At 40.0% G+C, this 15,552-nt stretch overlaps 1 protein-coding gene across 2 annotated transcripts in view; it reads left to right on the forward strand.

Moving 5' to 3' along the window:
• Positions 1 to 15,552, forward strand: part of ppp2r5a (protein phosphatase 2, regulatory subunit B', alpha isoform) — a 41,342-nt gene that overhangs the window by 4,902 nt on the left and 20,888 nt on the right. For both annotated transcript variants that reach the window (XM_047573701.1, XM_047573702.1), the window contains exon 2: positions 11,206 to 11,402. In XM_047573701.1, the coding sequence (XP_047429657.1) occupies positions 11,206 to 11,402 (197 nt within the window). The remainder of the gene's footprint in view (positions 1 to 11,205; positions 11,403 to 15,552) is intronic.

Genomic DNA, 15,552 nt, shown 5'->3' on the forward strand with positions numbered 1-15,552 from the left:
TACACCACGGATTGAAATTTCTGCGTCCAGCTTTTTTCAGGTGCTAAAAAAGATAGTAGCCTGCAAAGACGCTTCTTTCCTCCTGCAGTGGAGAGGCTGGAGTGCTTACAGCTCCTGTTGTGTGATAGACACTGAAAAGATGAGTCATTCAGAGACCAACATTGTTGCCATGGCAGCCAGAAGCCTTGAGAGCAAGCCAGGGAAATGTTTTACTTTCCAAATACAGAGACCGCTTCATTTTAGGTCGATATTTTTGTCACTGGAGTAGAAATTTTCAGCTCAGGCGTGAGTCCTAACTAGACCTCATATTATGTTCTGAGGGGTTTATTGTCAGCAGCATAAATACAGCACGATCGCAGTGTCAGTCAAGAGGCAGATTGGTATTCATTTCCATTATGCATTATTCAGCCTTGAAGTAGATGTTTGATTATTGCATGTATTGCTTCATTCACTTAGTTAACACTGTTAGATTCATAATAGACGGCTCGAAAATATGAGACAGCTCAACAGAGGAAAAGGGAAACCAAGTTAGGGTTCTTCTGACTCACGGTTTGGCACCATGATTTTTAACATCCCAAGAAATTAGCATTTGGACTGTGTGTCCATAGTTCTGAAATCCAACTGGCAGCTGACCAGCTGTGTTGCTGTCATCCGAAACGGATGCTCCTTAAGATGAATGTTCAGAGGAAAGGACTCGTTCTCCTCCTTCGTTCTTCCCCGTGAACCATTACCATTTTTTTATTATGACCATATTAGCTGCATCTGTGTCGCTCTGTTTCCACCTCAGTCTTTTCCATCACTAGCACGAAATATGATCGAATGGGTTGACGACGGCACATTTATTTTCCATCTTAGTTATCGAACCATTAGTCAGTGGCCAAAATATATTGACAGAAATGTGGATATTTGGTCTGACCAAAAATAGGCAAATAACTCGGCTCCCCATGAGTCCAACTTATGTAATATTCAAAGATTTGCTGTATTTCCCCATTACCGTACATCAGTGTAACTTGAATAGCATTGTATGTTTGGTTTGTTGTAATTTGAACACATTGTGGAAATTGATCAAAATGATAATTTTGAGTATTTTTTAGCCTAAGTCGAAAAACATAATTGTTTAAACTGCTTCATGGAAAATAGCAGCCCAGCATCGGTTTTTGACAGATTTGAGTCCAGAATCTTTTGCAAATGGTTTGTCAGTGTCTGGTCACGAAAAACATGTCCACTCTATCTGTCTATTGATTCCCAAGTGCGTCCCATATTGTCGGTTTCCGTCATGTCTGCCAGCAGATGGCTAATCGATAAATAATTTTCTAGGACACAAAGAGACAGATGTTTTGTGTTGGACTTGGGTGTGTGGGCTCTTGTTTCTGTTGGTTTTATGATTGTGGCCTTTGGCAGGTTAGGATTTGCTTTTGTCTTTTTATATATATATATATAAAACTCAGTTTGTACTGTCTATCTGTTGGCTAAAGAAATGAGCTGAAATGCTTGTGTGCACCCATAATTAACAGTTGCTCTTATGAATGGTTTTTTATACATTTTATATTGAAACAGATGTTAAAGATGTGCTTGTTTCAGAATGTATAATAATCTAATGATTCAAAGTTCACTGCTTTAAAGTGATTGTGAATCCAAAATTTTGCATGTTATACGAGATAGGAGTTTCATAGTACACAACTAACTTGTGCTTGTGTTTAGTACACTTTTACGTATAGTGACTGTGACTCAAGCATGAATGTCCTTTCTTATTAGCCAATGAAATTAAATTTAATTGTGTTCAAGGCAAAGCTCATACTTTAACACTGATTATATTTTATAGTTATGTAATTATGTAATAAATCTGTTGTTTAAAGTAGAAAGGGCCCTTTACACTGTCTTACTGCTTAGATAAATGTTGTCATGTCCAACAAAACACCACAAAATATTAACTATGTATATTTAAGACTGAGATTTGAGAATTTACAAGAATTAACCTCTTATCATTCCAGCGCTTTTTGCAAAAAATGCCTATTTAGGACATACCAAAGTAAACTGTTCATGAACATTTTGGACCTTATGCATGGTCTTGATTTGAAAAAAACGTGTTTGTTGAATCCTATAATGACTTTTTCAATGAAAGCAGAAGAAAATTGCATATTTTATGCAGCATTTACTCAAACACGACTCGTGTACAGAGCTCTGATTGGTTCAAAAAGCTGCTGCCGTCCCATGTGCGACCCAGCGGAAGGTTAAAGTGTTAAAATGGTGGACATGTTTGCATCAAACCTATTGAGGATTAATCTTCTTTCAACCAGTTAAACAATAATGCACCATTTGTTGCAGGTCTCGCTTACCTTCAACTTTCAGCAAACAGTAGTTACACAATAGTAAAACTATTACTCATTACTTACAGGTTGCACTACTACTTTTTGACCCTTTCTAGCTGCATGAAATGAGACTTGGCTCATTGATATTGGCCTATGCCATTTATGCAGTCTGTATTACAAATGGTCACAGTGCTACCAACCCATCTCGTGTCTGTTTTCCATTGAATGTTGACTCATGGAAACGATTTGAATTGCAGACCGCGACGTGCTAAAATCTACTAGCTGGGCCCTGGAATAGGAAAAAGCCAGGGATCCGGCCTTTCGGTTTTGTTCACCCTTTCTCGACTGACCTTCTTTAGCTCATCTGGCATTTGTCTTTCTCAGCAACCTTAACACATGCTCAAGTTTCAAGTAACACAGAGTGGTGGTGAGGAGGTAGTAAAACAACACTTGTAGTTTATCTGCGTCAGGCTGCTCATAGTACAAAGACAGAAATAGAACCAGTCTTCCCATCCGTGGACAGCTTTCCATTATACTTCTGTGCATGTTTGAATAAGCCTTTGATAATCTTTTAATAATGACCAGAAATTATCCAGAAAACCTTGTAGGTGAACTTAAAGTCACGCCTGATAAAACTTACAAACAACTACGACGTGAGAGAGTCCTGAATATGTCCAGCTACAGCTCACGCCACCTAGTTGAACAAGATTTAGGGCCGCACATTTGAATGATGGCTGATTTTTAACCGTTGAAGTTGGGTAAACAAACCTATTAGCCCCTCAGCTGTTACTTATTAGCGTTCTGCTGGCAGCTGATTAGCTGACAACAGCAGTGGGTTTCCTGTCCTGATTGCCTGCCTTTCTCATGTTCCATACTGCATGCTTTGATTACACTTTAACAATTGGCCATTCATGCAAGCGCTTAGCTCAGGGTAGCGTGCCCTGATTATTAGAGAGACTGGTTGTGACTTGATTCATAACTGAAAGCTTTACATCGGACAGACGTCATATCTCAGTCGTTCACCTTAGTCGATATAAGTCGATATCCTCCTTCTAGTTGTAGCTTATTTAATATAAAACTCAGATCATTTGATTTCATTCCGTCCTCAGACTTGTAGCTCTTAGCTTAGCGGCGCACGGTAAATACTGAATGGCATGAAAATATTTCACATTGCTGTTAAAGTTAGCGCCACGCTAATGTCAACTTAACTTTGTTTGAGCTGCATGTGGAGTTGATTGATTTGAGCTGACTCAGGTCTCCGTTCAAAATATACACAGTGGTGTAGAGTTTATTTTAATAGTCAGTGTTTAGCTTACTTTACTTAAGCCTGCCTTACCTCAGCTATTAGAGTCAGGAAACGACCCCGTATTTCATCGTTTTTTTAAAAAAATTCTATTGATCAGACGAATTTTTTTACCAGAGAGTAGTGGGAACTCTACTTAAAAAGCAGAGAAATGCCAGGACTTTGCATGTGTTGACCTAATTCTCTTTTATATACACTTTCCCAAACACACCCTTTAACCAAACCTAGAAGAGAAAGCTGGTGAAGTGTTTGTTATTAGTAGTGACAGGTCAGATAACATACTGATGCTGGGATCAGGCTTAACTCTATTGCATAACTCCTGTGTTTTTAGTGTTTCATGACATTGTTCAAATGTCTCATTGCGTCTTTCTACCGTGGTACAGTGACTTTTATATATACGAGATGGTTTGTTTCGGTTACCACTTTACTACGATACTGTAAAATTATTTTGTTTTGATACAGTCTTGTTCCTCGTAGCTCATGTGTGTTCAGCTCCTTTAAAACATTTTCCCTGCTTCTCTGACATTTCAATATAAATTGTTCTTGACATCCTTTAAGCTGCCTTTGTGTCTGTGTTTTGCCCGCATCGAAAATGTGCAGTCCCAACAAATATGGAAAGTTGTCCCTGACTCACATTGTGCATGTAGTACCAGCTTATTCAACCAGTGTGGCAGATTGCTGTATGTGGCATCACTCCTGTCATGCATTAATGGCCACGTTTAGCCTGCAGTGGACTTTTTTTATTCTGGGTTTTCTTCGTGTTCCTACACATGTTTAGACACCTTAGGACACCATGAAGGCTGAGATCTTTTCCTTATATCTCTCATTTTGTTCATTTTAAAGACTGTAAGTCTATGTAAATGGAAGGTATCCACTCCTAGCAAGTGAGGCTCATTACATCACCTGCAGATGTGCAAACTTACGGGCTTTTATTGGTACCTCCTACTGATTCACCACCGGAAGTTGTAGCCAAATGTGTTCGCATGAAATTTAACGTTTTTTGGCTGAAGCCTCTTCACGTCTCTTGGGTTTCTGTGTTTCATTGTGCCAAGTCTTTTTCCAAAAGCCCCTTTGCATCTCATGAAAGATTTTGAAAGTAGTCCCATGCCATTAAAACCATCATTACTGAGATAAAAATGTGTATAAATTGAAACCGTTATTAATAGCGAATGAAGTACAAACTTGTGTTCGTCTGGATGAGCTTTCATTTGATAATTATTCTGAAATGGTCACAAATAAGTCTGACTTGATGAATTATACGTTGAGCTGCAGGGTGTTCGACAGGATTACATTCATTTGCATGAAAAACAGAATCTACGTGTATGATCACGTTGACATTATCGAGCGGTTATTTTTAAGTAAACTCCAAGATGATGTGCCCCAGGAGGATAACTGCAGGACAAATCTGTCACTGTTCAAAGGTCGTCTGACCAGCATACTTTTCCTGGGTTTGTTTTGGTCTCTTTCTGGTCGGCTATAGTTCTGTGAACTGTTGACGGGCACCAGAAGTGCAGGTATTAGTGTAAAGTCGTTTATATAAGGCGAGCTTTTGGATTGCCGAGTTATAATATAAATATGTTTGTTGTATATTTAACTGGGAATAGGTCAAGACCCCCCATGTTTATACCGTCATCATTTCTCCACGTTCACACTGTGAGTGTCTCCTTTTAGTTTGCAAAAGGATAACGGGATAATATTTTTGAGGCAGTAGGTCCTTTTTATAAGCACAGTTTGGTTTCGGAAACGAGTTGCCAAGTGCTGCTGCTGGAGAAGAGCAGTAATCAAAATGCAAATACGGGTCAAACACTTGACTCTAGCAGCTCTGAAAAATAACTAGGCTGCATGTTCATATCAGAAGTAACCATCTCGTTGGCAACTTGTCTTTACACTTAATACTTCAAAATGTTCTCGATCTCCATGGACATTTTTGTTTTCCGGTGAGACTTATTCACTGGGAATATGTGGTGCTAAAATATGAACTTTAATTGTGTAATTGTGCTATAATCTCATATTCAGAGTTGTTTTCTGTTCAAACAAAGGATGATTATATTTAATAAGAGTGCTCCCATCAATCGGACACCAGTATCCATTATCGACTGATATCCCACCTAGATAATTAGATCAGACGCCTTTATAACGGCCGATCACAAAAGCCGAGCAGATGACGAATGACAATTGCGGGATCTTTTTTTTCCCAGTGCCACCGCAAAACGGGATCAGGCCCCAGATATGTGGTTTGTTTTGTGATGTCCTGGCCACTGGACAGAAGCAGCAGAGCGTGGCGGCCCTGCGCACCAAAAGAAAGTACAACGAAACAGGCTCCTTGCGTGCTATGTATGCTGGCGTCAGCAGCCAAGCAGTGAAGATGAACATCCTCTTATTGGAGCCAGTCGTCCCTGAAAGTGGGCAGACGTTTTTTTTTTTTTTTTTTTTTTTTTTTTGAGAGTACAACAAAAGGCACTTTTCTGCTCTGGCCTAACCAGTACGTGTCTACATCGGTGCACCGTGCACATAAAGACTGTTTTTCATGTCTTCTATTAGCCTGCTGGAATTTAATTAAGGGGTAAATTAATAATAAAACGTCTCCTTTCGTTCTTTTGACCAACATACGGGAATTTAAAGGAGTCAAACAGATGAGGCTGTTTTTGTTCTTTCCATGAGCCGAGTGGAATTTATTGTTGTAGCTTCGTTATAATTGAATCAGTTTTCAAACGTAGGTATTCCATGCACATTTTTCTTTCTATTTAATTAGTTTAATCTATAGAAGCTATTTATTACCTTACATTTATTAATGTGTTGAAAATGTGCATGCCGTGTGTATTTGTGGGCAAATGATGTACACTCCTTTTTAAAACGCATGTGATATGTACATACATATAAATACATATAAATGAGTCAAAGTACGTATTGTTTTATGCCTCAGAGACAGAGACTTTGATCAGTATTGGTCAATAGCGTCTCCTGCGATCGGTCATTGATGATCTGCGGCATAAATGTTGATGAGAACATTGATGACTTTCTGGTATCTGAGAAGCAAACCTTTGTGGGACTGAATTTGGACAAGTCTTTCAAAAATTTCCAAAATATTTTCATTTATCATTGATTAATCCTGGGAATCAAAAACATTAAATTCCCAGAGAGTTTTTTTTAAGACTTTATGACCTCATTTAGGCAGGATTGGCCAGTTCTTCCCACGTCTATTAAAATACACTCATTTGAACTCAACACAGTCACAGTTTATATGCAACAGAGAAAATTGAATAAGTGACGGGATCATGTCCTCCTCCACACCAGGTGGCGATATGTGTCTTTTCAGCGGGTTAATACGGCCCCCATTAACAGATCAGCATTTCAAACAACAACTAGATGGATAATAGTACAGCTTTTTTAATCTTGTACGTGATGTGCGTGCTACTTCTGGTGCAGATAAGATCTTCTGTGACCGACTTTCTTGGATGTTTTTTTTTTTTTTCATGCCGGGGTCATACTCCATCGCAGTGGTTGTGGAGCACGTGCACATGCATTGTCTAGTTTAACTCTAGTTAAGGCGTATATATGCCAGGGAAAAATGATTTCGAATCGCATTATCCAGGTGTCTTATTAGTTGGAGTAACTTGTTTACATATGCTTAAGTTGTCCAGTTAGAGTCGGATTAGGGCAATAATTAGTTTTTTTCACCCTTATGTAAACATTTGAGTGTCTATGCATTACCACAATCTTGTAATAGTTCTTCTGTGGATATATTCAGTAACTCGCTGGAAGGTATGATCCTCCCTGTTTGACACCTTCATATACACACAGATCATCAGCCAACACCAAAAATAATCCTCAACTGTGGAAGTGCATTAAGTAATTGGTCTTAGCTCTGCATTAAGTCATAATTCATGTCAAATGGTACAAATAAAAAGTGAAAGTTTAAACAGGTGAGTGGGGTTTGTTTTCTGTGCATATAAAGGAGTACAAGATAGTTGCCCCTTGTGTGCATTAATGAGAGACTGCATGTAATTATACACTTTGCGCTGGAAGGGATGTTTTCTCTCATACAATATTGAACTCGTTCAACTCGTCACTCGTGGTAATTTGTGCTATTTTATGCACAATACTTCTTCCTCTTCAACTTCTCCAAACGTAGCTTTCTGCAAAATACGTATGTTAGTGATCCCCGTGCACATATATCCCAACACATCTTTATTTAATTTGTGTAATTATATATGTATTTTTTCCTATAGCATGCTGCTCATCTGCACGCGGTTAGTTCAACGTTTTACGGCATGTTTATGTCAGACTCTCGCTGCAGTGCTGTGGTCATAGAGCTGACATCATGTTTCCTGTTTTGCCGTCAAATCGGTGTGTGTTGCCGTGAACCTATTTCAGTTAAGGCAGGATTTGTATTCATGTTGTACTGTGCAATGTCTGAAAAAAATCTACTATCACAGAGTTAAGTGAACCCTGACACAATCTGATTCACCCATTTACTTATTACCGAACAGTTTGCTCCTAAAAATCATATCAGACAAACTCTGTTTCTACCTGGAACTTGTAATGCTGAAAATTTCATGGGTGATTATTTGTCACTGAACTGCGTAACCCATTCACTATAAATCCCGTCTTATCACTATTATCTAATGGCATCTGTTCTTAAGTGCGGTGTTTGGGAGCGATGGTGCTTCCTGTATCTGTAATTGAAGGGCACGCTGTCATTTTTAAGATATTTAAAAGGTCAGTAATGAAGAGTAAAACCTATAATCCTACAAACCTTTTTGTTCTGGAACCGCACTAATCCCGCTCACAGTGGAGGGATGCGGTACTTCGTCTGCAAGATCAGCAGAGACACAGTTAAGACCGTTTGTGAATGATTTAACCAGCAACTGAATGGAGTAATTACACACCTTTTAACCTTATTTTTACTCATGACCATGTGCGGTTTAAACTGGATGTTGTTGCATCCATATCGTTGTTTAAGTGAATCCTGAAGTTATAATATGCATCACAGGGAGATTACTTTTTGTTAAATGTGCTGCAGTTAAGATAAAACACTTCTCCTGCAGTCCCACTCCACGCTTCAGACAACAACAGCGCTTGTTGTTGTCTGAAACAAACATCTTGGCACATCTTCAGCAGCTCGATTAATTTGGAATTTCTCTCTGATCTCTTGGATGCTTTCTTCTCCTTTGTTCTCCCTCATAGCTTCTTGGTTGTAATGGAAATATTTTCCTTCCTTTGCTAAACACCCTGAGGAATTTGTGCACTAATGCATCTGTATGCGAAAGGCAAAAATAGCTCCACGTTGGAGGGGGGGGGGGAAGCATCCACACGCCCGGCCATTATTCCTTTCAGAGGGATGACGACAATCCTGGCGATGACATAAAATAAGTTTCATACATGCTGCATTTATTTAGGAAAAATATTTTGGTTCATATTGAGTAGAGGCTTAAGAGTATTGTCATCTTATGCATGACTTTAAAAAGAAAACTATTTCAAAGTGAAGAGAGATTTTGCTAATATATTGGAACTGATACCACAGTCATCTTTGTGTGGTACATATGTATGACGCTACAGAGAGTTAGCTTAGCTCAGCACACAGACTTGAATGTAAACAGCTAGCCTGGCTCTGGCTAAAGCTAAAAAATAATAATCTTCGTAGGAAGAAACCACTGTTGTGCACAGATGAACATGCTGCATCTTGCTCTTTTTGTTTTTTTTAACCTACTTTAAAATGTGTAAAAGGGATCATATCTGGATTTAAATGTGGTACAGATCAGTATGTAGTTGCCAGGCAACCGGCAGACTCCAGGAAGATACTGCATCCGGCCACAAAATTTCTCTTTTTGTGTGTGTATTAAACAGTTCATTAAGTCGTGATTAGATTTGGAGTTTTTTTTCTTCTTTTTGATAAATCAATTCCTGTAGTTTCTTCTTGTTTCTAGTGTTTTGTGCTGAGCTAAACCGGTCGCTAGATGTAGATTCACATTTTACATGCATTCAGGAGAGGGAATAAACCATTTAATGTAACGTGAGCGCAGATGAACGCATTTCATAAATAGACAAAACTTTTCTTTTATGGCGCAGTCAGATATTTGAAGTAGATTGTGGCTTGTGATGATGTGGTCACTGGTTTGAACCCCCCTCAACATTCATGGCTCACCACCCCTCAAACTGCTCCCCAGGCGCTGCATGGGTGGCTGCCTGCTGCTCCAAGTTTCGCTCCTTGTGTGTACAAATGGCCGGGTTAAATGCAGCGAGCAACTTTTCCCACTGTGGAATCAAATAAGGGATATTTATCAGTCTTCGCAGCATTAGTAGCCACTCGTCAGCGCCTAGAAAACACGACACCCAGCTCCTACACATGTCTACTACTTACGGGAAAGAAATGTGAGCTGGGCTTGTGTCATTTTATGAACAACGGCACTTTGAGGCCACAGGGGCATCACGGCCCTGTTTTCTCCCTCTCTTTCTAGTTGGGCGTTCGGCTTTCAGCGCGGAATCCTTTGAGATCGGATACTTTGGAAAAATTGGCAATAAGGCAGAGCGTGGTGCGTTAACAACTCAGCGTGGTGCAGTTACTGTCACATATTGAGTTCCCTCTGAGCAGCTACCAGCGCTCTGACTTGCAGAATCGCATAACTACTCCGCGACCTGTCAGCATCGCTGGAACATTTTCACAGTGTGTGAAAGTCATTGTGAATTATTTGGCTGGTCCTGACAGCGAGATATCTCCACGGCTCACCATTTTTTCCGGAAGGGGGGGGGGGGGGGGGGTTGATTTGTTATATAATATAGTTCAATAAGAAACTGTTTCACAAATCTGAAAGTTTGCACATGTAGATATTTTGTCCAAACCAAGTGTCCAAGAGAAAGTGTTCATCATCTGTAAAGTTGGAACCAGCAAATTTGTTTGAGACTACAACTTTACATTAATAGTGTCGCTAGATATTCATGTAAAAATTAATTTAAATACTAAGTTGTCAGCAGTTGCGATGCACGGCGTCTATATTTATTTAACCCCAGAAGCTTTGGGGTGTCTGGTGGTAGGTGGCTGTAGGACGGCTGCAGTAAATCAGAAAGTCAGTGCAACCAGACTAACTGTAACGTCCTGCTGCTGTAACACAATGAGTCCAGTGTCCGCAGCAATGAGCTGTGCTGGAACAGAACATCGCTGTACAGTGTGCTGCTGCATTTAAGGGCGCCTGCTAAATGCTGTTTATAGCTTAGCTGGGGTCAAGTTTGACAGCTCTAATAACCCTGAACGCACTCACCGCCTAATCCATAAAAGGCTTTGCAATCAAAGCCGAGAGTGACTGGATTGCCTCTGGCAGATACATTTGGTCTATTGTGTCTGTCCACTAGTTTGTCTTCTAGTCAGATAAGTAACGTTACACAATAAAGAAGAGGTTTTTGAATTGATATCCGTACCCAAAAATAAACCATAACACATACTATGATATAATTTTCTGCACAAACTGGTCACGCCAACTAAAGAAGCAGTTCTAGTTCCCTGCTCGTTTCATCTGTTTCCATGGAGCATTAAATCATACTTTTTTTGTGTATATCCGCGGTGAATCAGTGTATTTTATCCCCCTTGTGTGTTTCCAGATGCCCCCTCCACGGAGCAGCAGGAACTGTTCACTCAGAAACTCCAGCAGTGCTGCATGCTCTTCGACTTCCTGGACTCGGTGACGGACCTGAAGAGCAAGGAGATCAAGAGGGCCACGCTAACCGAGCTGGTGGACTACGTTTCCACCAACAGGGGCGTGCTGGTGGAGTCGGCGTACCCGGAGATCACTAATATGGTGAGGGCGAACACACGCATTCAGGTTCTCTAAAATTGTATTTATTTATTTATTTTTTCTTGGCCTTTTCACGCGCATAAAATAAACTAATGCAGATTGCAGCAACAGCAATTAAATTCCCCCGAGGGCTCCTCTCTGTCACCGTGTAACATCCTGTGCACTTGAGCAGGATTAAAAAATGGAGGCTGATTGTGCGTCTAGACAGGATGTGTGTGTGTGTCAGCAGCGTGTGAGGTACATGTTACTGTCCTCGTGCTGCACCAGTTCTTTATTAAGCGCCAAGACCACATGTAAACACAGGACGGGGATTCATTTTAAAGCTGCTTTGGGCTTTTGGGAGTTCAACATTCCACTGTACATTGAACAGAGCGTTTGTTTACTTTGGTTGGAGATTAACGCATATTCTCTCACAATGTTTCATAATGTCCATACAGTTAATCCTCGCAACAATACAGAAAAACATGCTGCTATCCATTTGTTTGTGTGAGGATTATTACTGTAGATTTTACCGTGTGATACGAATCTACTGATTTATGATTCTGGCAAGTTTCTAACCTCAGTAAAAACCAAACAAACCCCGTGTAGTCATCACACAGTACCTCCTGTGGCTGTTTCACATCAGCCGAAATCACCTTTTACTTCAAGTCACTGAATTTCAATACAGTTTAATGTGCTCCCATTGTGAGAAGAAAAAAGGAAACACACATCTGTTCCTCTTTGTGTGGCTCACAGAAGAAGAAAGAAGAAATGCAGGTTAAAAATCACTGCTAATCAGCAATTAGAGAATGCAGATGAGGCATTGTTAAAAACAAATGAGTGCACAAGATTGCACAAGAAACAATTAAAGCTGAAACTGAGATTCATAAAAGTGTCACAAACACAAAAAAGCAGCCATTTTTAATGCATTTATTTGAGAGGAGGGAAACTTTGTGCCATTGATCATTTTATTTTAGCATTAACGTGTTATTTTTCCACGTCTTTGTTATCAGATATCAATTGTCATGAAGCAGATCATTTTAGAAACTTGCATGTTTCTCTCAACATGCGTGGGAAATGGGTGACTCAGAATAGCGTTAGGCAATAGTAGCAGAGCATAATCATAAAAGAGTGCAGAAGCAGCAGCAGCTTCGTTGGACGTCTAGGTCTGGTTGCTAGGTGGTTACACAATTGCACATTTGACAACCAGTTGCTGCAGAGGATCCTTGGCCAACATGGTATAGATTTGTGTTCGTAGCAGTTTCCCCGAGCAGCCTAGTTTCCTCCCACTGTACGATAATGACTCATGAGCAGCATTTAGAAACAGTGATTCACTCCACACTACAGATTATGGTGATGGATAGCAGTGAGCACATCCACAGCTGAGTCAAGGAGTCTTCAGATTACTGATGGACTGTAGGCACTAATCCGTGTCATGCCCTGCAACTATTGATTTAGGATCTGGTTTGTCTTTCATTATTGACTTTAAGGTGTTGTACATTTCAGTCTAATTGCCCTATTAGAGTGTCTGGCAAAGCACTTGAGAGCAAACTGAGATGGATGGACTGTGGGAGCTTGGATGTTGTTACTTCAGAAGGAAAACAACATCTGGGCTGGTTTTACGGATGCTATCTGAGGGCTAAACAATCTTAAATGGTCGATATATGTAATTTTATCAGTGCCTGTCATTTATCTGCTCTAGGTTTAACCCCCCCGGCTAGGACGGGGTGCATGCTGCTCGCTCCAGAAGTGTCTAAATGTACCAGCTCTCAGTGGTAAATGAAAGACTAATAAATAAGGATTTTATGTTCTTCGTCACGATAAACTGCCTTGAATGCCAACACAAGCATGGAGCATAGCAGGAAATCCCATTGGTGTCAACAATCCAAAGTTATAAAAATAAAACCGATCACACTGATAGAATCTCACTCATAAATCACACCGGAGAGAATCGAGAGTTTTGCTGCGGCTCATTTTAAAAGTCCACATTTGTCATGGGAGCAATTTAAAAAGCAGTATTTCTCATTTAAACCTAATGATGACCGTTTTATTACAGCTTATTAAAGACAACAAATGCCAATGTTGCTATAACTAAGTTGTTGAAAAAGTAAGAGAAAGCAAAAGAAAACAAGGCAAGCTGCATAGAATAGCAGTGGAGTAGGGCTGCACGATAAAACGTTAAAAAAAATCCCGATCTCGATTCACAAATACGCATGATCTCATTTGGAATCACAGCGATTCTTACGCATTTTATTTCACAAGCAGCATCACAAACAAATACGCCCGGATTTTTTCAAGCGCCCCTAAAGGCAGCACTGCCGCTGACTCCTCCCTCGACCTATGATAACGCGTCTTTACAACACGTGATTCTGTCAGTGGAGGAAGCTCCGCCTGCAGTTGAGTGTCAGTGGTAAAGAGTTAAATGGATGGCTAACAAGCCTATTGTTTAAACATATGCTCTACATTCTGCTTGAATGACAATTTGAATGTTTTGTTTTGTGAAAGTTCATCAGTGCAATAAACATTTTGTAAAAAAAAAAAAAAAAAAAATCGTGCCAAAGAATCGTTATCTCAGTCCTGAGGAAAAAAATCAGGGGTCTTCAATGTTTTTTAGGCCAAGAACCCCCAAAGTGATGGAGAGATTTACTATACGTGTTCTATGTTAAACTCGGCCTAGTGCTATTTATAAATATACATCATTATTACTATTTTGCATTTAATATTAAGCTATCCCTTATCGCTTTATTAAAATATGTTGGATTAATTTAATGTCTATTTAAAGTTGTGGGGGAAATTAAAAAAAAAAAAATATATATATATATATATATATATAAAGGTCTAATCAACCAAATATTTTACCTCCACGGACCCTCTAAGGACCACGGACCACCTGTTGAAGACCAATGTTCTACATAGTTTCCTGAAATTTAAAATACAAGTTGTATTGTATGTACATCAGATGACTGATAATTCATTGGACAAATTAGGTCAAAAAACAATATAAATGCAGATGATCTGTTTCCAGTTTAAAGCACTTGTACAGAAGAAGTAGTGGTGGAGGCGCGGAAGTCGTTCACAATCGACCCAAAACATGACTTTTTCTTTTAAAATTGCTATTAAGACATTAATAATCGGTACTGTATCGGAAGAAAAAATATCGCGATATATTGTCATATCGATATTTTTTCCCTCCCCTACACGTTAGCAGGTTTTGTTACCTGAAGTCGTGTAAACGCACCACTCTGGCTGGTGCGCACTCGTTGTTCGCGATCTTTCCCCTTAACCTCACGTGTCTACGTAATGGAGACGAACATGCGATGAGGTTAAGAGAAGAACCAGCTCAGAGGCGAGTGTCTGCACTACAGACGGGCTCCTCAATGAGGTTAGATAAATAGCAGCTGCTCTTTCAGAAAGCTGGCTTGAATAGCTCTCCCAGATACTCCATGCTTGGCATCACATGATAATGAAGAGGTGAGTGTTTAAAGTGCTGCCCATTATTCTGCTGCAGCGAGAACGGCTTTGATCACTGGCGTTGTTAGGGGTACAAACAGTCGGGTTTCTGGGTGAACGGAGGTTTCGCCGTTTTCGACAGCCCTACAGTTAGTGTTGCTTTATCGAAAATCACCTCTTTCTGAGAGTTTTCTTTCAGTTTTTAATCTGTGTAACGGATAAAAACAGCAAGACAACACGAGAGGAGATGTAATTTACATTTTATTCTCTTAACGTCTTGTATTCTTTGTGTTTTTTTTTTTGCTGCGATCGCACTCAGTTCGTGCCCTCCTCCCCCTCTCGGTCGTAGCTTGTTGCTAGGTGTTGGTTGCCTCTCAGACAGCTGCAGCTTCCCCTTTATCGTCCAACCTACACTAGTTTCACCTGCAGCTCTGTCGCTTCAGAACGGCCTCTTTTGAATCCTCCTACATTACTTTCGCATGCAGATTACGGCTTCCTTTTTTCCCCTCCATGAATATATTTCTCACACGCCTCCCATGTTTGCCGTCCTCCCACGGTGTTTTCTCTTGTTTTGTCCAACAGTGGTTTGTTTTTCTTATTGTTAAGTGTCTTGGGGAATAGACGAAGCCTATTACGGAGCATTAATCACATTCTGCTGAACGCCAGTAATGGAGCTATAATGTCGTATTAAGAAAAATGGGTAAACGCACATGAATGGACAGAG

The sequence above is a fragment of the Mugil cephalus genome, chromosome 21 (genome assembly GCF_022458985.1).
Source record: "Mugil cephalus isolate CIBA_MC_2020 chromosome 21, CIBA_Mcephalus_1.1, whole genome shotgun sequence".
Classification (NCBI taxonomy): Eukaryota; Metazoa; Chordata; class Actinopteri; order Mugiliformes; family Mugilidae; genus Mugil; species Mugil cephalus.